Source organism: Crocodylus siamensis, chromosome 1, assembly GCF_052110815.1.
Source record: "Crocodylus siamensis isolate JL-2025a chromosome 1, ASM5211081v1, whole genome shotgun sequence".
NCBI classification, from domain to species: domain Eukaryota; kingdom Metazoa; phylum Chordata; order Crocodylia; family Crocodylidae; genus Crocodylus; species Crocodylus siamensis.
Genome location: NC_143395.1, coordinates 26,052,484 through 26,079,613, shown reverse-complemented (window position 1 = coordinate 26,079,613; position 27,130 = coordinate 26,052,484). Strand labels below are relative to the sequence as shown.

The following is a 27,130-nucleotide window of genomic DNA, read 5'->3' as shown; positions in this document are numbered from 1 at the left end:
TGGTTTGATGGGAGAGTTATGGGACTCGATGATCTATGGAGGTTCCTTGCAGCCCACTTCCCTAGCACCATGAATGCCGCGTGCCCCGGCAGCTGGGGGGACCACAGCAAGCTCTGGCGGCGGGGGTGGCAAGTGCCAACCAGCCATTGGGCATCACCCACAGAAGTTGCTGGCAGCGCTGGCGGTGTCCAGCAGCAATTGTGCACTGCTCACAGACGCCGTGGGGGGCCGAGTGGTGCCTGCACTGCCTTTTTGCAGGGGGTGCAGTGCTATGCTTAGGGGGTGCATTACCTACATTCACTCCCTATGCATTGCCAATTCCTAGGACTCCCCATGGTGCCCCGCAGGTGAGGGAGGGGACAGGCAGAGCAGAAGACCAGGCAAGGAGCAAAAAGCAGAGCAGCAACTCGGGCAGAGGCAGGGGGCGGGAGCAAGACGCGAGGGAGAACAAGGGAGATCTTGAAAAGGAGACCGGACGCACCTTGCTGGGGTTATTGTATTCTTTCCTGCCTAGAGCAGAGGGCTGGTCCGAGGTCCCTTCCAGTCCTGTATTCCTGGGACCCCCCCCGCCTCTCACTGGAGCCCGGCGCGGCCCAGAACGCCGCACGCCAAGCCCCGCCCCCCGGCCGGCCCAATCCGCAGGCTCGCTGAGCCCAGGCCCGGCCCCCCGGCGGCTCCGAGCCAATGGAGCGGGGCCGGCGTCACAATCCACCTGCGGCCGCCGGCGCCCCGCAGCGAGCGCCAGCAGCCGCCACAACGCGCTGGTGCGGCGGCCGCTGCTCTCCCGCCCGCAGCCCGCGCTTGCCCGCCCGTCAGACATGACCCAGGAGTACGACAAGTGAGTGCGCGTGGGGCCGCTCGCGGGCGGCCCGGCTCCTCCATGCTCCGGCTGGCAGGATCTGTGCGCCGACGGGGACGCCTGCTGCGCGCTGCTGTGGGGCGGCGTCCTCGGGGTCCTGGGCACCGGGCCCGGGCAGTGGAGGCTTCTCGGCGGGTGGGTGCGCAGAGCGGCGCAGTAGGTGGGAGCTCTGTCGGTGACCGGGACGGACTTCTAAAGCGAATCGCGATTCCCCTGCTAGGCTGCTGGACGTGACGTCCGGTTTAAAAAAGGGGGTGGGAAGGTGACTTTTAAAAAACTGCCCAGACTGTAAAGCTTATAAAAACTTGAAAAACTAGCTGGGGGTGGTCCTGCTGGAGCAAGGGATCGGGCTAGATGAGAGCTCCGTCCTGCCCTGGTCTGCGGTGATTCTGTGCGAAGGTCTCTGCTTCAGCTGCCCTCGCAGGCGTGAATACGGGCTTTACTCTATACAAGGGCTTGATCTGATTTGTTACGAGGCTTTTCATCACGGGCAGAATCCTCATCTTTGCGGTGGGAAATGTCGTCTGTGGAGATTCCTGAACTGCTTGTGTGTGCAGAGGTGTACACGCATACCAGTGTATCCCTGTATAAAGTTATGTATGCACCTGCACACATGGTATTATATCTGTGATGGTGAGAGAGGGGGAGGGTGATATATAGGTTTATATAGCTATATCACACTATTATATCTATGACTTGGGGAGATTTATGTAGATTTATATATAGCTATCATACTCATACACACACTTCTATATTCTATGGAATATATATCTTTTATAATACATATTCTGTTTTAAAATATTTTGAGGTCCCTAGTGATGCTAGCTACTAAATAAGACTAGCTTTTATCAAAAACTTAAGAGTGGATGTCTTTTCTTTTCCCCCTTTCCTATATAGTACATTAACCTGAAACAGTTAATAGTAACAACATCTGCACTTACTATCAGAATATGTGGTTGTATGGTGTTGGGTACTAGTAATTTGATCCAAGCCATCAGTCAACTTCCATTTTTTTTCCTCTTTGTAACATATTGCATGAGCTATTCAAAATTGTTCAAGGTGTTCAACTACAGTGCTGGCTTCTGGTAAATTCAGAGAGAGAGAGAGAGAAAACACAGCTAGTTTCACTGTAGTGCCTGGGAAATCACTCTTTTGAATAGATCGGTAAGCTGTCATCATCACACTGCATCATGAAAATGTACTTTGTTCATTTACTTGGACAACTGCAGGCTTTTTTTTTTTTCTAATCCAGGTATTCTACTGAGTGTACATACTGTTAGTAATAGCTTAAACAGGAAGCCTCACTAAAGCTTTTCTGTAAGAGAGAAACCCTTAAAAATTCTCCGAGTTCAACTGGATATATACATATCTAAACTTCTTTCTTTCTTTCTTCTGGATTACAGTTTCTTTGGGCTGGAGGCATTGTCTTTGCATTTGTTGCATGTGTTCAGTATAAGACTAATAATAATTTGAACACTTTGCTACTGAGAATTTGCTAGTAAATTAAACGCAGCCAGCCGGCTTTTTGGTAAAGAGAAGAATCTTGATTTTGCTGATCAACAAAATAATAGTAACTGGTTCTACTGAATGAGCATTTTGCAAAAAAGTAGAGAAGTGATATAAGAATAAGTCTAGCAGCTCTGTCCTATTGCTGCTACCCCTACTAGAGTGCAGTTTCTGTAATGTTTTCCTACTTCCTGCAGTTTGGTCAAGCAGAAAATAAACTAACTGTTCTGAGGCTTTTTAAATGCACAATAGCAGACTTATTTCCAAACTTTGCCTATAAGGTTCAGTATTTTATGCACACATACTTGTGCCAATAAACTCTTCGAAACCTAAAACTCATTGCAAGTCAATTGTCAGAAAAAAACACACATTTTACTGTCTTTTATAAATATGTTCTCATTTTCCTAAAAGAACCTGCAGTTCTGTGAAGGGATTGTGTTACTGCCAAACCCTACACTTTTGTTGATAGTTCTAAAGATAATTCTTTCTACACTCCTTTTAGAGGAGGTAGGTTACCTTTAGGGCAATTGTGCATTTTATTTGGGTGTTGCAATGAGAATGGAGCCTTACAAAAACATGTAATTTTTGAGCTTGCTGGATTTCAGGTTGGCAGCTGTTTAGTTTTAGTTCTGAATTTTTTATTTTTTTTTGGCTTTTAGATTTAATTTTTTTTTTCCTATGAGCCTTGCACTGGGGGAGGAGAGGTGTGGGTAGCCCAGTGGTCTGAACCTCAAGTTTTAAATACCAAGGAAAGTTGACCCAACCCTTCAGCTGTGAGAAGACAGATTGGTGCAGGTTACTATTGTTGAGTCTTTCCTATAAAAACCTCTTGGTATCTTTTCTGTGTGGATACTTAAAAATCCTTTGTCACTCTCCATAAGTGTTGGTGTCTGCCTATCTCCTTGGAGGAAAAATTAGCCTTGTCCCTCTGTTGTGCAATCTGCTATGCATTACTCTGTAGCTCTCTTCCCTTGGAGGTGTCTGTTTATCTGCCCTTTTCATGTGGAAGACTTACAAATCAGTTCGCAATTCATGGTTGGGTCTGGCATTGCTGAGTCCCTTGAGTGGTCCTTAACTCCTGCAAGTTGTCCCATTGAATTGTCCCAATGAGGCCAGCTGTGTGACATGGAGTTTTCAGGATCAAGCCCATAGTTTGCAAAGTGCTTTGCAATCCTTTTGGAAGGGAAAGGTTATAAATGTAGAGTATTTAGCTGATTATAGTGTTGCTCTCTTTGGTATTTCTAGCCAGTTCAATCTGTGAACAGTCCTACAGGTGCAATAGATAAAAAGATGTTCATTTTTTGTAGGGTTGTTTTAACTTTATTTTGAGAGTTGATGGTATCTATTTTCTCTTGACATCTTAAAAACAAAGAACTCAAAGTGTATAGTAAACATCAACTAAGGCTCTGTGCACACTGTGGGGAGAACTGTGTCTGAACTGGTTTTAAACTAGTTCAAGCTAACATGGTTTAAACACTATTTACCTGGCCATTGTGGAGGGAGCATAAATTTTACAAACTGAGTTTTAAATATGTTAACTTGTCTAGGCTGGTAAAACTGTTTGCTGCAAACACCAGTTCTCCCTACGTCCACTTGTGTACTTGGGATCTAAGCCTCATGTTTGAGTTCTTGGAATTTTTTCCTTTGCAAGGAAAGCAAAATGCTTGGAAAACAGTTAGGTTTGTCCTAATCAGGTATTTATGCTAGAAAAAAATCTTTCCAAAGTGTGTGTTATCTTTCCTGGGAGCCCCCTCAAACAGGTCTCAAAATACGATGTCATGGATTATCTGAGGTAAACACACAATAAGCAGTTTGGCTTCTATTGCCAGAAAATGGCACTGCCCTGTTGATTTATAGTCCCCTTTGGCCACATTCCATGTATAGTCTACAGCTAATCAGCAACTTTTAATAACTTTCAGGTATACTCTGAGGATTAAGGAAAGTGTCTCTTGGGGGAATTCTAAGATACAGAGAAGTGGATTTAACACTATTGTGTAACATGACTGTGGATTTTGTTAATCCACACTCAGTAGTTTTGCATGAAAAAGCCTGAAGGAGTTGGGATGAATATATTCAGGCCCTGTCTGCACACCAAGTTGCTGCTGTGTGCTTTCCTTTTAGTAAAGGATTTAAATAGTATTATGCATCTTAGACTACTAACTTCAGAGTACTTTGCCATGCCATGTTGGGTTAGCAGCCTTAAACAGTTTGGTGATCTGACCATTCAGTTCAGTAAAATCACCCCTGATTCTCCCTGACGCAAGTAAATATCAGAATGAGGTGTCTAGTTTTTATATGCTGAGTAACTACTGCAACACACAAAATCAGAATGTAAACACAGAGTCAGCTGCATGGTTTTTACTGAAGCATAACAGAAGTTGGGAAACATGCTTATTATATGTTTTTGATGTATTGTAACAAAGTTTCATGTTTTTTATGACCAAAGCAAAAGGCCCGTGTTGGTTCTTCAGAATGACTCTCTCTACTCCCAGAGGCGTCCATACACCAGTGAAGATGAAGCCTGGAAGTCCTTTCTTGAAAATCCCCTTACTGCAGCCACCAAAGCCATGATGAGTATCAATGGTGATGAAGACAGCGCAGCTGCCCTGGGATTGCTTTATGACTATTACAAGGTACTTTGACAGCAGTTGTTTCACTTTGTATGAAGAAGCGAAATTTTAACAGCAAATTACATGTAGCTATTTTTGTAGAAGGTTTAAACGAAGTATAATGAGGATGTTTTGTTGCACAGTACTAAGGTTTTGTGGTGTCTGTTTTTTTCCTGATAATACCTTCGTTAAGCTCGGATGTCATCTGTTCTGGAGTTTCTGGTAAGAAGGTGGAGTACTCCATATAGCTTTGCCTAAAGATTCACCATCTGTAGGGTGCAATATTTAAGTTATAAAGAATTAAATGTCTATGGATGTGGAATGGGGACTGAGTTTTTGGGCTTTTTGTACAATCCCTTGTGTGATGGAGCCATAGTTTCTCATTATGGGTCCTAGGTACTACCATAAGACAAATAAAAGTATATTTATAATATTAGAAAAATCCCTGCCTAAAAGCTAAGCACCAAATCCTTTGACTGTAAATGGGAGTTGTGTTGGCAATTCTACACTTCTGTTGCCGACTACCTTGTCAAACCACTGTGTACTCAAGCTCTTTCTAAAGACTTGCCCATTTCAGTATGTCCAGAACAGGTGGATTAAACCAAACCAAGCCAGTAACTCCAAGTTCTTCCTCTCTGGGCTTTCCTATTATATCTTTGCCATTTAAGGAACAGATGCATCAGGACTGTGCAGAAACAAGGGTCCATTTGCAAAATCCCAGCAGAGATTCTTCACTGGGTGTCTCAAGTGTCTTGAACCCACTTGTCAATTGTTGACAAGCCAGTAGAAGTATATTACTACTGTACAAGTATATCTACTTGTTAGATGCAAAGTACATGCTTATCATTAAGTATTTAATTAACATTTCAAGCATTATAATTGTATATAGTCCCTTGGTGTATCATTGTGTTTTATGATGCTTAACACAGATCTCAGTTTAGCTATTAATGGGTGCATCTACACATGCTGTTAAGGCGACGAAATAAACTCTGGCGCAGTCTGTACCAGAGTCAGCTGCTCCCAGGCACAGGATCTGTACATGCGCCTGGGTCCGCAACACTTTGAGCCAGGGCAGAGCAGCTTTGGGCTGGCAGGTTGCTTGGGGGAGGTGAGGGGTCACCCCTGGGTTTCAGGTGGCAGTGGAGGGCAATGGAGGGGCTGGCTGGGGTATGAAGAGGCTAAGTGGCAGGCAGCCCCTGCACTTTAGCACCCTTGTGCCCTAGCCAGCCCCTGTCAAGGTCTACACATGTGTTTTGGCAGAGCAAATTACTCTACTGTCTCCAACAGTACTATCTTACAGCAGAATTAATTAAACTTACTGCACCCTAATACCGGCACACATGTAGACCATGATGCTTTATGCAGGAGCTAATTGGTCAACTCCACAGTAAAGAGCATTTGTAGATGCATCCAATGTGTACGACAAATGCCACAAAATAATTGATGCAAGTGTTGTTACTGTGCCACTTTTCTGTGAGAGATCTCTCTCTTCTATAGCAAATCCTTGCCCTCATTTATTTATTTGTCCACTGAAAAAGCCTTCCTTATGAGAAGGATTTTAATTCACAAATCAATTTAAAGTTTTCATATCTGAAGAATTATAAAGAGAATTTTGATGGAGTTTTGGAGCACAAGGGATTTTAATGAAGTATAAATAATTTTGCTGTTCATGAATATATTAGTCAAGGTTTCTCCTGTAGACTGTATTAAAAGTTCGGGAGGATAGGTATTCAGAATGTGTATGCACAAATAAAATCTGTATAAATGTAAGAGGATTTTATCTGACAGAGAGACTAAGACAAAGAGGCAGAGTTTGGGCTTTCTGTGTAGTGAGTAGGAAATTTAAAAGGTCAGGGTTTATTTAAAGATACTTAAAGAAGAAATCATCGCACCTAAATGTTTAATACAAAATCTTTAACTATCTCCTGACTCATGCTACTATAACAAATCTTATAGAAAAATAAATCTGAATTAAAATATCAAGTTTCAAGAGTTTCAGAAGTGATTACTGACTTCTTTGGTTGCCCCGTCAAGCAGCCTCTTGAAGCGGCGACACGCACATGCACGGTGGTGAGCTTATCTGCTCTTTATTATGTCTTAACATAGGCCCCCCAAAATGGAGGCTTCTAAAATTGCTACTTTTTAAGAAATCTTTTACCAGCATGGTTCTAACATGCTTTTCTAGACTATATGCTACAGAAATACCGTGGCAGTTTGAAGGATTTAATTGGAAGCTATTTAAAAAATATACTGCTTCTATAAGAGTTTTGCTGTGAGCCTATAATTCCTATTACTGGGGGGAAAAAAAAACCATTTCCAATATTGCTTAAATAGCTTGCATTTTTTTGGGGAAAGGTACAACATGTGATGGTGCTTATGCAGTAGGTTTCAGTGCTGAAAGGTGTGGAGATAATTCCTTCTAATGACTCGGTGAATTAGTTTTTAATCATTCAAATGGTGTGCCATCAGTGTACCATGACTTACAGTATGTCTTGGAGTAGCCTGGAACTTAAACATATGAGTTAATAATCAAATAATAAGTAATGTCTCTGGAGGCCCAAACAGAGTGGCAGGCTGAGAGAGTAACCCCTTTTTAGTGCCCCTTTGGAGCACTAGACAGAAATGTCCTATTGACAAGCATCATGAGACTACTGGCAGGTTTCTGACATAGATGACAGTGCACAGCTTTAAAACTGCTCAGTTTAGGAATGCTGATAGGATGAGTTCTGCAGGCTGAGATTGTAACTAGGCTTTTTCTTTATTGTACAAAGTTGCAGTGTAGAGAACTGCAAGTCTTGCTTTAAGTAATAGATATGGCGTAGGTCATTGCCTCCCTCTTGCCAGGTCAAATCCAGTCTGAATGCTGTAAGTCCTTACGAAGCTGTCTAACCACAGAGTCAGTACTGGAAGAGGGTCACCATTTATATGAGGGTATATTTCTAAAGAGCTATTAAATAATTATTTGTTTGTTTGTTTTTTTTATTAAATCGTTAGAATCTATTGTGTCAGTAGGGTGCTTATCACTGTGGCTTACAATTATCTACAACGCTACCCACTCAATGTGCTTATTGTTGTCAGACATGTTTAATACTCCATAACCTTATAAATACCAATCTACTACATAGTGGGCATGTCTCCACATGATATTAATGCACAGCAATAAACTCCAGGGCATATTATGCTGGAGTTTATTGCTCTCAGGTGCTTATTGAACATGCAGGACTGCAGTATGTTGAGCTGGGTCAGAGCAGCCCCAGCTGGCAGGGGACCCAGGAGCTCAGCCTGCTAGCCTGGGGCTGCTCCAACACAGCTTAACGTGCTGCAGAAGGGATGGCTGGGGTACAATGATGCTCCAGTACAGGGCTGGCTGGTAGGCAGCCCCTGCCCTGACACACCCTTGTGCCCCAGCCAGCCCCATCAACGTCTACACATGCATTTCTGCAGAGTTTAAAAAAAAAAAAGCAAAACCCCCCCATCTGCTGTAGGATAATACTTGTATTTACAAGTACCAACCTGCAGCAGAGCTGATTAGTTTACTCCCTCCTAATAGTACCGCACATGTAGACACTGAGATGTTTACTGCGAAGCTGATTAGGCAACTCGTATAGATGCACCCTGCGTGAATCGGTGTGTTACCATTTAGATATCGCCTGAGTGCTACTGTTGATTTGCTATGTGACTCTGGATGAATTGCTCTGGGCCTGTTTTTTGAAGGTGCTGCACACCTGCTGACCTTACCCTGAGTTGTGAGTGCTCAGAACTTCTGAAGAGCAGACTGCCAGCCTTTCTTTGCTTTCCCCATCCACAATGGAGATGATTTCAACTTTACAGGGGTACCTTGAACATTGCCTAACATTTGCATTCTACTGTGTGACTATGAAAGGCCCTTGGAAGGCCAGATCTTGTGTTACCATTAATTAAATGAGCATAGTGATCTCAACCTGGCTCTCGGGGAAAGTGTCCAAAACACATTGCCAAAATGGCTTATCTTTTTGCTCTTAGTAGAGAGTTGCAGGTTGGAAGGCTCATGGAAAAACTGACCTCAAAGGACCCTTAAAGTGCATTATTTTTGGGATCTACATAGTAGTGGAGGGAGCAGGCTTAAGTTGACCATATTAAAGAAATTTACAGGTGCTAACCAGCATCTTCAAATAACAGTGCCTCACAAAGTGAGACTCCCTTACCTTGCCAAAATAGAGGGGGAAGGAGCAGATTTTTTTTTTTGTTTTGATTAGCTAACTTTGTTTTTTGGACAGGAACAATTAAACTTGTTTCCCTATGTATGACCCATCCAGGTTCCCAGAGAAAGGAGGACTTCAGCAGCAAAGCCAGATATAGATCACCCTGACCAAGATCATAACAAAAGGTAGGAGGTCTGTTATTGCATAGTTTCATAGTTTCTAGGGTTGGAAGGGACCTGAGCAGATCATCTAGTCCAACCCCCTGCCATGGCAGGAAAGAATACTGGGGTCAAACGACTCCAGCAAGGTGTGCATCTGACCTCCTCTTAAACACCCCCAGGGTAGAAGCCTGCACCACTTCTCTTGGAAGTTGGTTCCAGACCCTAGCCGCCCTGACCATGAAGTAGCACCTCCTGATATCTAACCTAAACCTACCCTCTGCCAGCTTGTGACCATTATTCCTGGTCACTCCTAGCGGTGCTCATGGGAACAGTGACTCCCCCAATGCCTGCTGATCCCCCCCGACTAGTTTATAACAGGCCACTAGATCCCCCTCAGCCTTCTCTTTTGGAGGCTGAACAGGTTCAGGTCCCGTAGCCTCTCCTCATAGGGTCTGCCCTGTTGTCCCCTGATCATACGAGTGGCCCTCCTCTGGACCTTCTCCATGCTGTCGACATCCCTCTTGAAGTGTGGTGGCCCAGAACTGGATGCAGTACTCCAACTGTGGCCTGACCAGTGCCGCACAGAGAGGGAGGATCACCTCTTTGGACCTGCTTGAGATGCATCTGTGGATGCATGACAAGGTGCAGTTGGCCTTCCTAACTGCCTCCCCACATTGCCGGCTCATGTTCATCTTGGAGTCAGTGATGACCCCCAGATCCTTTTCCACCTCTGTGCTGACAAGAGGGGAGTTCCCTAACCTGTTAGTATGGTGCCGGTTGTTCCTCCCGAGGTGCATCACCTTGCGCTTGTCTGTGTTGAAATCCATCCTATTCTCATCTGCCCACCCTTGTAACCTGTCTAGGTCTGATTGCAGCCTGTTGCATCCTTCCAGTGTGCCCACGTCCCCCCACATCTTAGTGTCATCAGCAAATTTGAACAGGGTGCTTTTTACCCCCTCGTCCAAATCACTGATGAAGATGTTGAACAGTGTGGGCCCAAGGACCGAGCCCTGCGGAACCCCACTGCCCACGTCCTTCCAGGTTGAGAAGGACCCATCCACTACCACCCTCTGGGTGCAGCCCTCCAGCCAGTTGGCGACCCATTTGACTGTGTGGGTGTCTACACCACAGCCCCCCAATTTCTTAATGAGAACGGGGTGAGAGACAGTGTCAAAAGCCTTCCGGAAGTCCAGGAAGACTACATCCACTGCTACCCCTGCATCTAATGATCTGGTGATCTGATCGTAAAAGGCCACCAGGTTGGTCTGACAGGACCTGCCACTGATGAACCTGTGTTGGTTGCCCCTAAGCATGCAGTCCCCTGCTGGCCCCTCCTGGATGTGTGCCAGCATAATTTTCTCAAACAGCTTGCCTAGGATCGAGGTGAGACTAACCGGCCTATAGTTTCCCGGGTCCTCCTTCTTGCCTTTTTTGAAGATGGGGACCAAGTTGGCCCTCTTCCAGTCCTCTGGTACCTCACCAGAGCACCACGAGTGCTCGTAAAGCCATGCTAGGGGACTTGCAATGACCTCGGCCAGTTCCTTTAGAACTCTAGGGTGGAGATCATCTGGACCGGCTGACTTGAATACGTCCAACCCCTCCAGAAGCTCCTTAACTAAATCCTCGCTAACCTGTGGCCCAGGTGTGCCTCCCCCAGGGCCCGAAGGGGGCCCAGCAGGGAGGTGGCTGTTCTGGTCCCTACTTAAGAAGACGGAGGCAAAGAAATGGTTAAACATGTTAGCTTTGCCATCTGGTGTGACGACCAAGTTTCCCATCGCATCCTGCAAGGGCCCCACATTACCTGGGACCTTCTTTTTACCCCCTATGTATTTAAAAAAGGACTTCTTATTGTCCTTAATCTGGGAAGCTAGTCCGAGTTCCATCTCTGCCTTGGCCTTCCTAACTACCCCCCTACATCCCCGAGCAACTACAGAATAGTCCTCCCTGGTGATGACCCCTTCTTTCCATTGGGTGTAAGCCTCCTTTTTAGCAAGAAGACATTCCCGGATGCTTTTGGTGAGCCACGGAGGCTTGTGTGCTCTCCTGCTCCCTTTGAGCCTCGTTGGGATTACCTTCCTTTGGGCTTGGAGGATCGTCTCCTTAAGGAGCAACCACTCTCCTTGGACACCTGGCTCCCCTCCCCTCCGGGACCTCAGCGCTTCTCCAACTATCCTCCTTGGATATCTGCCAAAAACCTGTCCCTTGAATGTACAATCCTGATATACTGTGAAGGTTGCTTAAAATGATATTACCTTTGTGGCAGTATCTGCAGAAGCTCTACTACAACATCACAAAGATATGGGGGCCTGTTCCCAGCAGAACAAGGCTGGCAGGCAGCCTGTCGGCTAAACTGGAGTAGCTGACATGCAGCACTCATGCCACAAGTGGCAAGTGCAGCTATTTTGTTTGGCACATGGTGGATCTGGTGGGGGGTCAGGGAGAAAGCAGAGCAAGGAATCAAGGAGAGGAAGGGGGTTGAGCTGGCAGCTGGAGAGAAGGCAGGACTTTGTGGTGCCCAGGCCAAAAGGGTTGGCTGCCACTGAGTTAGACTGCAGTTGTGGGGGGCCCTGTGGGAAAGGGCAGTAGGTGGCTGTGCTGTCCCTGGGACTGAACTGTTACTTGGGGCTAAGGCCCTGCCCACTTCTCACCTCCATCCACTTGTGTGAGAGAAGGAGGAACAGTCCAGCAACAGCTTCTCTCTGCCCTCTATACACAGCCTGATCACATCCTCCTCTTATAGGGGAATCATGAGATGGCTTAATGCTTCTTTCTTTTCCTGTGCTTGCGTAAAGTTGCCCACAAGTGAGCTTTAGTTAGGTTCTGATTTTCATCAGGAATGGGCCTGCCTATGTAATTGGGGTCCTCCAAGTTCTGTTTGTCTTTTTCTAATGATGAGATGAGGATAGAAAGCTCAGCCACACATTTTGGTTTCCTTTGAACCCTGTCAAAAGGAGCTGAGCATGGCAGGGGGAACATATACATGCATGCAAACCAATTAGATGAGTCCCTCATATCTGATGTGGCCTTTGGTGTGTAAATGCTGATGATCTGAGTCCTGTGTTCTTACGGAATTATGGGGTATTAATAATTTATGGGCAATTACGTCGTATTTTTAATTCAAAATTAGAGTCATAGATGTTAGAGGTGGATCACCTCATAAATCGTATAGCCCCATCTCCTCCTAAGTAGAATATAGTTGGTTTTCAGTGGTAAGATGACCGGTGTTGACTTTGTTTTAGCCAAAACTCCAAGAAATGTTGCTAGTTCTTCTTGACCAGAAAAGGGGCCATTTAGATGCTATTTATTTTGAGCATTTTTTTTTTCCCTTAAAGGAACAGCCTCCCAAACATGACAGAACAATCGCTCATTTCTGCTGGAGAAAACAGAGTTCAGGTTCTGAAAAATGTACCTTTCAATATTGTTCTTCCTCCTCACACTACTCAAATGGGCATGGACAAGAGAGGCCACCAGACCACCCCGGATACCACTGTCACTGTTTCCATTGCAACAATGCCCACGCATTCAATTAAAATGGAAACACAGCCCCATGGCTTTGCCGTGGGTATCCCTCCAGCTGTTTACCACCCTGAACCTCCTGAGCGTGTGGTGGTTTTTGACCGAAATCTTAACCCTGATCAGTTTAGTTCTAGTGCTCAGCCTCAGAACTCCCAGAGGCGCACGCCAGACTCCACCTTCTCAGAGACCTTCAAAGAAGGAGTGCAAGAGGTACAGGAACAGCTACGTTTCATGTTTGTGTCTGTGTGTGTGTGGTGTGTCCTCCTTAATCTGTGCAGGGATATCTTGTTCCACTTCCAATTGTTATGTAAACCTGAAATCTGTCCAGTGGATTAGAAATAGAAGATTTTCCCAGAAAGGTCCATTTAGTCAATTAAACCTATTGATAATGATTTCATGTTCTAAAGCAAATGGCTAATCTTACAAATGATGGACACTTTGGCTAAATAATGCATGGAAATAATCGGTCAGAAGCAACCATGAAGTGTGTACCTAGCTGAGGTTTTTTCAAGAGCACTCAGTAGCTCTGCTTCTGGCACCCAAATGAAATAGCCTTCAGGCTTTTCTACATGCTCTGAATAGACTTACCATTCCTGAAAGCAACATGTTCACCAAGTGTGTGTGGATGATGTGTATAATGTCTGTCAGTTGATAAATTTTAGAGGAGAGCTTGACTTACCATAAGCTGGGTCAGAGATCGTGTACTTACTGGAGAGTATCTTTTGACCTAGGCCCATAAGCAAGTACACTGCACATGCTGGCCACAACTTATTTGTGAGCAATTACTCCAGCTGTCCATCTAAAGTGTTGTTTTGGCAGCCATTGACTTTGGCTCTGTGCTGAGTTAATTACTGGTATTTTCAGGTTTTCTTCCCTGCTGAACTAAATCTGCGGATGGCTAACATGAGTTCAGAAGACTACGTTTTTGGCAACGTTGCTGGGTAATGCATGAAGGTTCCTCTTGTCCTATATCTTCCTCATCTCTTATAGCCAACCTATTGGTGTCAGACTTCATTCTCAAAGGTGCTGAGCATCTGCAGCTCCCATTGGTTTCAGTTGGAGTTGTGAATCCTCAACAACCTGGGGAATCATATCTATGGTTTTTAGACAGCAGCAACTCTACTGGATTTGTCATGGCACCATGCTGCCAAATGGGAGTTCCACCGTAACCTTGGACTTTGTTGTAATGTGGATCTACACTGTCCTTTAAGGAGTTAGTACTGATTCTCATGACTCCCCTGGAGCTGGCTTCCACATGCTTCACCTCCCTAGTAGACACGGAAAGATGCTTGCCTGTTTTCAGTGAGCCATAGGAACTGTGTGTGGAGTTTATTTTAGTCATTGATAGAAAGTTTTCTGTTACATAAAAGTCTTATGTTGCTCTGAGCATGATTAGGCTGCCTGCAGTCTTACCTGATGATGGCCTAGGGAATTAGAGTGCCAAGCTATTTTTTTTTTTTTTTTTTTTTTTTGAGGGAAGGGCATGGCCATAAATCGGACTAGTTTTGCTTTTCCACCTTCCTCACTATGATGGGCTTAGTGTCAACTGAGAATCCTCTGGACCTTCTCCAAATTGACTGTAAAACTGTTTAATCGGCTTTTCAGCAGAACTCCTTAGCAATCCTCACCTTATCCATTTTATAGGAATAACTTTGAATATACTCTGGAAGCTTCCAAATCCCTTCGACAGAAGCCAGGGGACAGCACAATGACTTATCTGAACAAGGGCCAGTTTTATCCCATCACACTGAAAGAAGTCAGCAGCAGTGAAGGAATCCACCATCCTATCAGCAAAGTCCGAGTGAGTGGTGACTCTTACAACTTTTTGGGAGATATGGTGTGTGCTGCCACTCTTCAGAAGGCCTGAGCTAAGAGCCATCCAGTCCCTCTAAATGCACAGTTCAGACTAAATCCTGCAGGAGTAGGGCTGGCTTCCTTACTCTGCCATGCCAGCTTGAAAGGGAACAGCCAGTCAGTCTCCTGGCTCATTCACTTATTGGTATCTTTGCTGAGCAGGGTTGTCACTGGTGGTGGGATCATGCAGTACTGACACCTGGAATGAGAACCTTTATTTTTTCTTTACCTGAGAAACTTCTGGTCGTCATCATCTCTTATGTTGCAGAAGAACCTCAGTATGTCTCTCTGTTGGAAAGTAGGATTCGTTTTGCCAGGGGTAGTATGGTTTTTCTTGAGCTTTGAAAGCAAAGTACAGCAAACCTAAGCAAAGCTTCCAAGCCAAACTTACAGTGGCCTTTTATCCTTTAAAGCTTTCTTTTATATATAGATATATATTTACCTCCTCCTCCCCCCTCTCCTTTTCACAAAGAGCGTCATCATGGTAGTGTTTGCTGAAGACAAAACAAGAGAAGATCAGCTCAGGCACTGGAAATATTGGCACTCACGACAGCACACAGCCAAACAAAGATGCATTGACATAGGTAAGAAACTCCCTAATTGCTGGTGTCAAACTCTCAATCTGATTTTCTTGGCAAGGTTCAACTTTTTGCTGGTGCTTCATTATTAATGGGAACCTCACTGAGCTCTCTACTTAGCTTTGCAGTAGAACCAGGGAGAAGCTTGTGGTCAGTGGATTTTCAGCAGTGGTTATGAGTTGTTCTAACTGGAGATGCCTTGAAGAGCGCAGCTTTCTGAAAATGCTGAAAAATAGGCCCCTTTATGGCATCTCAGCATCCAGAAATTGAACTGCCCCCTTCTCAAATCACTGGCTACTTCTGAAAGTCTCAGTATAGTTCATGGGCTTGGTGAGCTATGAAGGACAAGACCCCTATCAAAATACTTTAGCACTATTTGTCCATCTTCCCAGTGCTGCTCTCACAATGAGGCTTTGGTTCAGGTAAAAAAGAAAACACTGCAAATTTCCACTTGCCTGCAGACAAGGCTGTGACTGGCTGGCTTCCAAATTTCCCTGGTTGAAAGCTGGGTTGCACTCCCAGCCCTTTCCTTCTGTGAATAAAGGCAGGGATTAATCACTTGGCACTTAAAGCAGACGCGCATGCAAATCTTTGTTTATTATTGAAGAAGCTTTATTCAGAGCTTATACCCTTGTCATGCAGTATGACATTTCTCATACATAACTACAGGGTATGGCACCATACCCTGTATCTGCCGTGCTTGGCGTTGCTGACTTTCTCTATTTATTTATTTATTTTTTGTTCTAATTCACCTCCGTCTCCTTTTTAATACAAAGTATTTTCAACTTCGGTAATGATTCCCCCACCTTGAAAGCTTCTCTGTTGCATTAACCCTTGGCAGACTGTTCAGAGATCTGCAGTTGGTCACTTCATCTGCTATGTATGGCTACGATATTTAGATACTTATAAACTTGTACTCTCTGCTCCCCTGTTCTTCCTCTCCTCCCTGACAGCTGACTATAAGGAGAGCTTCAACACAATCAGTAACATTGAAGAGATTGCTTATAATGCCATATCTTTTACTTGGGACATCAATGAGGAAGCAAAGGTATGTAACCAAGCTTATGTTTCCTGCCCTTTCAGCGTATGGGGAAAGAAAGGGGTGTGTGACTTGATGATTAGCATGTAATGACTTTGTTTGCACTCATGAATTAGGCAAAGTCTTCCTGGCTGTTTCTTAAGAAGGCTTCTTGCATATGCTGACATTAAAAGCTTTGCAGCTACCTTAAGATTTTTGACAGGGAAAATCTGTCTATTCTGATAGGAGTACTGACTCGGAGCTACAGCAAATGTTTCCCAGAGCAGTGGTGGTGCACAGGTGTTTGAGATACTGGTTTCTCAACTACCCTAAATCATGTATGTTGCCCTAGGAGTTGCCAATAACCTATAGAAGTGGCTCAACACATGAGCCTATTGAGTAGTTTGCAAGGAACCTAGACAGCTGAATCTAACTTATATCAAGTAGAACAGGTTGCCATTGCTACTATTTAAACACTGAAGTCTGTATTCCATGCAACTATAGATCCCAACATGCAATGAGCTGTTTTACACCTTAGCAACCTCTGGGTGAACTTGCATATCTCTAAATGGATCTTCATGCAGCTGGGACACTGGGACACCGCGGTCAGTGGTAGCCAGGCAGGCTCAGCAGCTTTCATAGCTGATGTATTAATTGGCAGGTGCTGTTTAAAGCCCTAGAGCAGTTATTGTCACCCAGGGTGCTCTGGCACCTTGGGGTGCCTTGAGATCCTTTCAAGGTGCTGTGGGACGCAACGTTGGCACTATTAGGCATAGAAATGAGTCAAAAGGTAAACCCAGAAACATCAAATAAGAATCTGTAGTGTTGAAAATATCCTGACTTTTGTGGTTTTTCTGAGTACTTTGCAACAGAAACTGCTTTGTTTCTCCATAGTTACAAAACTAGTGAAAATTAAGAGCTGGTATTTTGCTAAAATCTAAACAGATTGAGAGCTACTGCCCTAGAGTTTATGGAAGGCTTGTGTATCTTCAATGCAAGAAAACCTTGTTGGTGAGGGGAAGACATGGGGCTATTTCAGAGGGGTAATAGCACTGCTCAGCTTTGGAAGTTGCAAGTGTTGTTGCAGGACTTTATTTATTGACCCCTGCTGGTTGAAGTGTCATTCTAGGCCAGGAGGTACTGAGCTTTCGTTGTAAACCAAGGACTGGTCCTTTCACTTTTAGAAGTCAGCTTGATTGTATGCTAGCGCATCGTAGTTGAAGCTGGGAACTAACAGCATGTAGATGACCTAATAATGGCATATGTTTTATGCAGCCTCAGTCATGCAGTAAAATGCTAAAGGTAATGTATGGAAAGAGTACTACTGGAGGAGCAACTGAATCCCTCACTGCTGCTGCAAAGATTTATATAGAGATGTAAAATGGTAGTGGGCTAGATGGTAGATGGGTGCTGCCCAGAGTATCTCATGGTCTGTCTTGCCAGAGAAGTTGGGGAGAGAGGGAGAAGTAGGAACTTCAGGAAGGAAACCACTGTTGGACAGCTGTGGGAAAATGAGTTTTGCAGAGAAAGTAGAAGAGCTTGAAGCATGGGCAGCAGGAAGCTTTCCCTAGCAGGGAAAATGTGTTTCTTCTACCCTGCCTAATCTAGTAGCTTTTATGCCTTTGTCTCATTGTGATCCCACATTGCATGAGGGCCAGTACTTGTGAAGCTGCTTGTGGATATTGGTCTTTTCCAATCCATGACACGAGTATCTAGTTGTGACTAGTTCAGCTGAAAAGGATGGCTTTCCATCTTGCACTGGAACTGTGGTGCAGGGTGCCTTCCAAATCCAAAAGTTTGAATGTTTAATAATGTATGGAGGTGCTGGTCCCTTCAGAAAACTGTGTTCAGTAAGCACTCCTGAAGGGTTGCTATCAAGGGTGTAACAGGTGGCTCTCGGGGCCTCGGTCATTGGCCCGCCCACCTGCTTCTGGGCCAGCTGCCCGCCTCCTCACCTGCCACACCTTGATGATGCATAATTATGGTGTTAATTAGGCAGGAGGCTGCCCATTCTTGTCCCAATGCTGGGCAACACCATCTGTGGCTCCATTCCTCCCCTACACTGCAGCCCAAGCCTCGCAAGTGGCATCCAGGTAAATATTACTCCTGGCCTGAGACCAGAGCAAACAGAGTCTAAGTTGGGCTCCATGTAAATGCACACTCATACCACTTCTCCTCACAGGAGGCCTCTTCCACTCTGCCCCTCTCTCACTGGGGCCTCTGGCATACTGTCTGTTACCGGGCCACACTCTACTGTCCTGCTTCTTCTTGAGTGACCCCTCTGGGCCATCAGGCTCCGCTACTCACATACCAGCCTCTCCACTCAGTCCCTTCAGTTCCCACAAGTTCCCCTACTCTGCGTGGTCCGGCCTTGTGCCGATCCCAGGGCTAATTCTGCCCCACACCCCTCACTGAGCACAACTCTATACACACTCGCACACACATACTGGGCTCCCAGCCCTCTGTTTTCCGCCCCCTCAGTGGGGGCTCCTCCTCTCTGCCCCCTCACTGGGGGCTACGGGGCTTCCCTCCCTGGTTGGGCTCAGGTGGCCATAGCTGTGCCTGGCTCCATCTTGGTCTTCTACCCTCCTTGAGCTCAGGTGGCTGTAGGTGTGCCTGCCCCCTTCTACCCACAGTGTTGTGGGGGCTAGGGGTTAAGGCACCCCGACTCACCTTTCATCAGCATGGTAACTGGCTTGGTATTTCCTGGGGGCTCCTGTGCCACTGGGAGCACCACCAGGCCACCCACTCCTGGCAGGGTGCAGTTTTAGGTCATGCCCAGGACCAGGAGCCTCCAAGCCATCCCCTACAGCTCTTGCTCTTACCTCCAGGATGTTTTATACAGCCTTACAGCCAGGCAGTGTTTCTCCCTGCCTGCCAGCAGTGAACTGCTTTGTTTACATAAGTGGCCAAAGATCTAAAACAGCCACCACAATCAGGCACCTACTGGCTGCTTGTCTCAGCCCTTAAAGTGGCAGGCACCAACAATGCCCCGTCACAGGGGGATTCTGACAACAGAGTTGTGTGCTGCCACCATAGAATTAGACTCATTCCATCCTCCAAGGAACTAGAGTACTTCACGAACATAGATCAACTGACCTGCATAACAGCCATGATAGTAGTTAAGAATTGCATGTATTTTACAACTGGAGGAACTGAGACAGTCCATTATGAAAAGGCTTGTTCAGTTTCTGAGGCACTGATGGACAAATGGAGTGGATGAAGACCCAAGTGAAAGGTTTTCCAGATCTGGGGTCGATACAAGTCAGCCCTACCATGACCTGTCAGCCACTAGTATGTGCGAGCAAAGAGGGCTGTCATGTTGGGCATCTGCTACAGGCTGCCAAACCAGGAAGAGGAGGTGGACAAAGCCTTCCTTAAACAAGTGATGGAAGCTTCCAAATCACAAGACCTGCTTTTCATGGGGAACCTCAGTTATCAGGACCTCTGCCGGGCAGAAAATATAGCATTGTACAAGAAATCCAGCAAATACTTGCAGTGTTTGGGGGGATAACTTTTTGATACAGATGGTAGAGAGGCCAACCTGGGGGCGGGTAGAGGGGTGGATCTTCTTGACTTGCTGCTCACAAACAGGGAGGAATTAATTGGGAATGTGAAGGTGGAAGGTAACTTGGTTGACAGTTATCATGAAATGATACAGTTCAAGAAAAGGTCAAGCAACAAAATAAAGACACTGGCCTTTAGAAAAGCAGACTTTAACAAACCCAGGGACTTAGTGGGCAGGATCCCCTTGGGGCAAGTCTGAAGGGAGGAGTCCAGGAGAGCTGGATATGCTTTTTGAAGGCCCTCTTAAGGGTGCAGGAGTAAGTTATACCGATGCAACAGAGGAGTGGGAAGTGCAGCAAGAGGCTAGTCTGGCTAGACAGCAATCTCTTCAGTGAGTTGAAACTCAAAAAAGGAATCCTACAAAAAGTAGAAATGTAGTTATAGTACTAGAGGAGAGTATAAGAGTATTGCACAGGCATGCAGGCATAAAATTAGGAAGGCCGAGGCACAATTTTTAATGCAACAGGCAAGGGACATGAAAGGCAAAAAACAGGATCCAAAAGTATATCAAAAATCAAAGGAAGCCCAGGGAAACCACAGGTCCCTTAAGGAATGTGGAAGGCAATCTAGTTACAAATAATGGACAAAAGGAGGAAGTCTTTAATGCCTTTTTTTACTTCAGTCTTCACAAATAGGGGCAGCTACCAGATGACAAGTGCAGTTGGTATCAAAGATGGGGAAGGAGGCAAGCAGCCTAGAAGAACAGGTTAGGGATTACTTGGAGAAGCTTTCAAGTCAACAGGGCCAAATGAGATCCATTCTAGGTTCCTGAAGGAAGTGGTTGAGGTAATTGCAGAGACATTAGCTATCCTCTTTGAAAATGTATGGAGGTCTGGTGAGGTCCTGAATAATTGAAAAAGAGTAAGTATAGTGCCCATATTTAAGAAAAGGAATATCTGCAGAGTATGTGCTCAATCCTATTGCTCAAAACATGGAGATGTTAAATAATACCAGATCCAGACAGACCCCTGGCGAACCCCACTTGATACTTCCTCCCAACTAGACATTGAGCCATTGATGACTGTTTGCTGAATATCATGGTCTAACCAGTTGCATATCAGTTTCAAAAGCCTTGTTACAGTCAAGGTCTAGCTCATCTATTGTTCTCCCCCACCCACAGAGCCTGTCACTCATAGAAGGAAATCGGGTTGGTCAGGCATGACTTGCTGTTGGTGAATCCATGCTGGCTCAATGTGTAGTTGGCAGCTGGTATCAAGTTGGGTGTCCCAGGGGTTGGTCCTGGGGCTGGGTTTTTTGTTTTGTTTTGGTTTTTTTTCAATGTCTTAGTCAATGACCTGGAAGATGGCATCGAGTGCACCCTCAGCAAGTTTGCAGATGACACCAAGCTGGGGGGAGTAGTAGATATGCTAGAGGGTAGGGCTACAATTCAGAGAGACCTAGACTAACTGGAGGATTGGGCCAAGATTCCTATCTTACGAGGTTCAACAAGGACAAGTGCAAAATCCTGCCTTAGGATGGAATAGTCACATGCACTGGTACAGGCTGGGGGCTGATTGGCTGGACAGCAGCTTGGCAGAAAATGCCCTCCGGGGGTATAGTGGACAATAAGTTGAATATGAGCAAGTGGCATGCCTTTGTTGCCAAGAAGGCTAATGGCATAGTGGGCTGCATTGGTAGGCATGTTGCCTGTAGATCAAGGGAAGTGATTATTCCCCTCTACACAGCACTGGTGAGGCCACATCTGCAGTACTGTGTTCAGTTTTGGGCCCCCCACTACAGAAACGATGTGGACCAATTTGAGAGAGTCCAGCAGAGTGCAACAAAAATGGTGAAGGTGCTGGTGCACATGACTTGTGAGGAGAGGCTGAGGGAACTGGGCTTATTTAGTCTGAAGAATAGCAGCTTTCAACTGCCTGAAGTAGGGTTTGAGAGAGGATGGAGTAAACTGTTCTTAGGGGTGGCAGATGACACAACAAAGAGCAATGGTCTCAAGTTGCAACGAAGAAAGTTTTTAGGTTGGATATTAGGGAGAAGAAAAAATCTCACTATTAAAAACACTGGAATAGGTTACCCTGAGAACTGGTGGCAGCTGCATGCTTGGAAGCTTTCAAAACCTGGCTAGACGAAGCCTTGTGTGGGGTGATCTAGTTGGATGGTCCTGCTTTGAGCAGGGGGTTGGACTAGGTGACCTTCTTAGGTTCCTTCCAGCCCTACTTTCCTACGATCCACATGGTCTATAATGCCCTTTGTGAAGTTAACTAGTAGTGTTTGTCCTCTTCTTTTTGTTCAGTTGCTGGATGTCAGTTATGCCAGTAGCAATTTTGACATGGACATCTTTGTTGTCAGTGTCAGTAGAGAGCCAAGAACTCTTTCCTTCCCCAGGGTGGTGCCTCCAGGTCAGGGCTGAGGTATATCAGAGGAACTGTGCATAAAAGCTCCTGATAGTGTGTTTTGTGGAAGAGTGCTTCTCCCACCCCCCAGCAGCATCAGTGGGACACTTGTTAGCATGTTTAAATCCACATGCTTTCTAAACAGTAGGTTTAGATGAGGCTATAGACTGGTGTTAAATCAGCCTTCTGAGCTTGAGTTTTCACTCCTGAACACTTTAAAAAGCAAGAGAAACTGGAAGTCAAAACACCTTTAGTTTTAAAACTAAGCAAGTAGGGAATTATGTGAGTGTGGTGTTGTATCTGGGCCTAGGGTTCAAAAGCTGAGTAAGATCTATGAGGGGACAGTCTTTGCAGCCGTAGGTCTGCATTTCCAAGTCTCCATTTCCTCCTCCCCCCACCCCCTGTCCCCGCCTTTTTTTTTTTTAAAGAGTGAATACATTTGTCAGTGAGTCTTGATCAGATTACTCATCATCAGAGCTGCAGCTCTTTCCTAACTCCATGATCTTATCAGAGGGTAGCTGAGCCAATTTCAACAATTTTTATTGCACGGTTCATTTACTTCACTTTTTTGACAGAGGCTTATATGACTGTGTGTGTGAAGAAGGCATGGAATATAGCAAGAGATGAGTTCCTTGTGCTGCATAGCAGCTCTTCAAAGTAAAAAGTGCAATGGTTTAATTATAAAAATGCAAAAATGATCTTATCTGAAAAAAGTGTTTAACTATCTGATGTACAGTGTTCCCTTGGTATAGGTATTGATGGGAGAAGCAGTTTACAATTAGGGATATGCTTCATCAGTGATTGAAGTCACCCATTTCGGCAAGAATTTTTCTACTGGTTTTTACACACTTTGTAGAATTAAAGTTTTCCCAGAGAATATTCGTAAAGTCCAAATATTGCTGAAACTGAACATTCTGATTTCAGGAAACTGCAGTGAAACCAAATTGGGAGCCCAGGAGACAGTGGATGCTGTGTTAGGTGCTCTCTGAGCAGCTTTCAGTAGTATTCTGTTGGGAGAACCAGTAGAAATCCTACCGTTTCAACAGCTGAGATTTCGGCATAGCTTGGCGGTGATCTGATGCAATGTTTGTGCACTGATTTGTTTACCCTGGTCAAGAGCTTGCCACTCCAGACTGTGGCAGACAAGCTGTAGAAACAGGATCTTCTTCCTCCAATGTATACTTTCCTTTTAGCAGCTGTCCTGAGCCCCCTGCTGGCTACTGTGCTCTGGGGCAGGTGAGAAATCAATAGAAACAGCTTCATTTCAGAACGAAGTGGCAGATCATAGTGAGCACTGAGCCATGGAAAGGAGTGATAAAATTGGCAGGGGCCAAAAGATGTGCCATCTCCTGCAACAGTGAAGGGACTGACGGAGAGAAGGAAGCCAGGCTAGAGGCGACAGAAAAGGCTGTTTATGTCCATCTTGCTTCTAATGACAGGAAGGGGAGTGAGAGCATGAGGAGGATACTGAGTTGGTGGAAAGGGGGAAGACTGAAAGCAAAGAACATGTGTTGGGTTGGGGGAGGTGTGAAAATACTGAAAGGGGAAGAATAGTGGCTTCTTGGGTTTAAATGAGCCAGTAGCGAGTCTAAGATCTGGTGAATTTTCCCCACCTATAATGAAGGCCGCTTAATTTGACTGGGTTGAGAAGTGATGGGGTGGTATGAAGATTTCATGCTTGGGGTGGGGGGAAAAGACAAAAGATGGTTTAGGAATCCAGTACCTGCTGGCCCTTTGTTTAGGAAAAATAGGGCAGCTGCTTGATGCCACTTGGTGGGGAGGAGCGATACTAGATGAGGTGGAATAATGACTGGAGGGCAGATGAGGCAATTTCATGGGATGGGTAGTCTTGTGATTCACTCTAGATTGGAGCATGAAAGACTTGGGTTCAGTTCTTCCTTCTGCAGACATCTTCCTCTTGAGCAAATCACTCACTCTTTCTGTGCTTCCCTTCACATCTGTAGATGAGGAAAATAGCACCACTTTTTCCTAGCTTTGTCAGATTAGGCTGCAAGCTCTTTGGACAAGGAACTCTTACCATACATGTGAGCAGTGTCTAGCATGGTGACTCCTTCCTTTAGTTGGAGCCTTAAGTTGTTACTTGACTTGTGATGTACATTAGTGGCACTGTTACTAAAGGTGTAGATTTCTGCCCCAGTATTTCCCACTCTTCCATCTACAAAGGGTACAGTCTTGCCAGCTCTACTCATGACTATTACCTTGTAAAACAAACTCCTGGTATTGGGAACATAGCCTCATTTTAGGTCACTGAGAGTTAGATAATTCAGCTAGCTTGTTTTTCCCTGGATGACTGGCTTTGCATGATTCAGCTTGGTGCCCCAGCTAATATTCTCCATGAGCCTTGCCCTACAGAAACCCTAAGACCTTTGTTCAGTGAACATAGTGTCTAATCGGAGCTAGCCACCACACTTTGAAGCCCAAACTCCTGATGCCCTATGGACTGGCTCTCCTAATTATCCAAACTTTGTCAGCCAAACATTTTCTATATAGTTTGTCATATACAGGAATCATTTCTCACATATAAGAGTTGAGCCACAGCAGGAGTAAAAGGTATAAATTTACTGGGGCTTCTAGACAGTAGTTCAGGACATGGAGGTGAAGAGCACCCTTTTGTCTGGTCAACTGAAACTCTGGTAGAGATGGAGCTTCACAGAATGGAATCGCCCAGTTTAGAGGCTGAGGAAGACCTGAAGTTAATGCTCGTTCTTGTAAAGGTTCCACGCAATATTTTAATGAAGATGGACAATTAACCTGGCTTTCTACCTAGCCTTCTACCAGGTTGCCTTGTACATCTGTAACAGCTTGGTGACCCTTATGCTGTGATGGGTTACGCAGTCGCCCCTGGCAAGAAAGCACCACCTTCTGACTCACTAATATTGTTTCCTTCAGCTCCCAGACAAGCATTCCCTGATGGTTTCCCTCTGTTTTGCTTAGGCTGGTGATGAGAGGGGAGAGACCCCCTCCCCACCCCCCAGACTCATAACCCAAGAATACTCTTCCTCTGAGAGAGGCAGTTCTTGGAGGCAAAATACTGTATGTGGAGAGGTTCGTAATGCCACAGAATAGATAATGTACTGAAGTGGCACTGAGAGCCAGAAAACCTTACTGTGCGGTGAGTCCTGAAATCTATAAAAAGATTTAGTGTATTTTCAGCCTGTGTAGAGGTGCAGGGCAGTTTTTGTATGCAAAACCTTAAAGGGCAAGCAAAAATCAGCTGTTTAACTGTGCTAATATAGGAGGGGCAGAATTCTGCCTTAGACTATTTGGGGATACTTTGGGCTGGTCTCTGGAAATAGAAGATTACCTAAGAAGGGTGGTCTCTACAATGGAATCTGCCCATGACGTGCAATCCTTGAGCACATCTTATTGAACACACCCTCTGAAGAGGGTGGATCACTTCACATAACTTGAAGCTGGACTCTTTTGTCTGCATAGCACTGATTTATTCAAAAAGTTTATTCTAGAATAATCTTTGTTTGGAGTTCACTGTAGAAGCAAATTTTAACTTTCTTGATTGGTACATATCCCAGGCATTTATATGGATGCCATTCTAATGAAACATCAATCATATGCTTCATTAAAATAAGGTGTTGCCACTTAGTTGCATGAAGGAGGTACAGGTCTAGTTAGCTGAAATTAAAGACTGGAGTATGAATGGGAGGGTGATGAGTCAAACATGTATTTAAAGAAAAGACAGTGGGTCAGAGCAAAGGCTGTAGAACCACAAATACTTGGGACACGAATAGAGAGAAGCTGGGATGCGGGTGGAAGTCATTGTAAACAAATGTTGATGTTTGTAATACAGATTCTTTAAAAACAAACAATCAAACAAAAAAACTAACCAAAAACCCCCCCATAAACCAACCCAACCCTATTCAGGATTTCCTAAAGAGATACTCAAGTTGCACTTTTTCTTAAGCACTGCAAAACAGAAAGAAATCTTGACTTTATTCTTATGCTCTGGAATCCATTTCATGACATGATAACTCTAGGCTCAGCCTTCTAAAATTCCCATTTCCATGGGAATTGTTACTCTGGGCTGTTCAGTTTTCATAGTCAAATGCAGATACCCACGCCTTTTCCATTATTATAGGGAAAAAAAAGGATGCCTTAACAAATCTATTTTTTTTCTGTGGAAAGCTGAGATGTTTCTCTTAGTCACTGTTAGAATTCAACCAATTTATTAATTCCAGGCAGATTTTCAGCTTCAGAAGTTGTCGTATTCCTTCTCACACTCTTGAAGGAAACTTGGAATCCTCATAGGATTTTCTGCCTGTGGCTGTTTTCAGCAAGCCTGCCACTTACTGCTGCCATGCATATCATCACCAAAAACTGGCATAGGCCTTGCATCTTTAGCTTAACTTAAAAAATACTGTTACCAAGAATCTAAATGCCATTGTTCTGGGAACTTTGGAACCCATGTTTTCCCCCATGGTAACAGAATTTGCTACTGGCAATCTGCAACACAGTCACCCCATGTCTCTTCCTTGGAATAACAATTGCTATAACTGTATTTGTGGGAAGGAATATTTCTTTTCATTGCTATTCATTTTTGGCTTTCTTGACCGAATGAACTTGCTACTAGGATTTCCCTGCATGTGGAAAATATTACGCATTCCCATGCTGTACTTCACAACAGTGTAATGCCTTGGGTCTTAGTTTGGTCATGCCTATGTTCAGCTTTCCAAACTTAACCAAGTGAATTCTTTGGTTAGACCAGTACTTGGTTCATGCAGCCTGGGACTTAGTTATATTTAGTAGGACTGAAAAATCCTGGTAGGTCTGATCCCGAATGCACAAGGAGACTGAGGAGCCCATGGTGCCTCTGTTTCTCATTTTTTGTCTGCTTCCTGGCTCACCTCCACTCATTTCAGAGTTTTTACAGTTAGAGGGAAGGTAGGAGACTCAA

General features: G+C 44.9%; 1 protein-coding gene across 3 annotated transcripts in view; it reads left to right on the top strand.

Moving 5' to 3' along the window:
* The first annotated feature begins 728 nt into the window (after window positions 1-728).
* The window catches only part of GRHL1 (grainyhead like transcription factor 1), a 66,284-nt gene continuing 39,882 nt past the window's right edge, over window positions 729-27,130 (top strand). For all 3 annotated transcript variants that reach the window (XR_016440194.1, XR_016440192.1, XM_090032270.1), the window contains exons 1-8: window positions 729-838; window positions 4,812-4,998; window positions 9,270-9,340; window positions 12,649-13,042; window positions 13,697-13,773; window positions 14,477-14,633; window positions 15,159-15,270; window positions 16,218-16,312. Coding sequence is in view for 1 of the 3 variants with exons in the window: in XM_090032270.1 (XP_089888396.1) it covers window positions 819-838; window positions 4,812-4,998; window positions 9,270-9,340; window positions 12,649-13,042; window positions 13,697-13,773; window positions 14,477-14,633; window positions 15,159-15,270; window positions 16,218-16,312 (1,113 nt within the window). In the remaining 2 variants the exon portion in view is untranslated. The remainder of the gene's footprint in view (window positions 839-4,811; window positions 4,999-9,269; window positions 9,341-12,648; window positions 13,043-13,696; window positions 13,774-14,476; window positions 14,634-15,158; window positions 15,271-16,217; window positions 16,313-27,130) is intronic.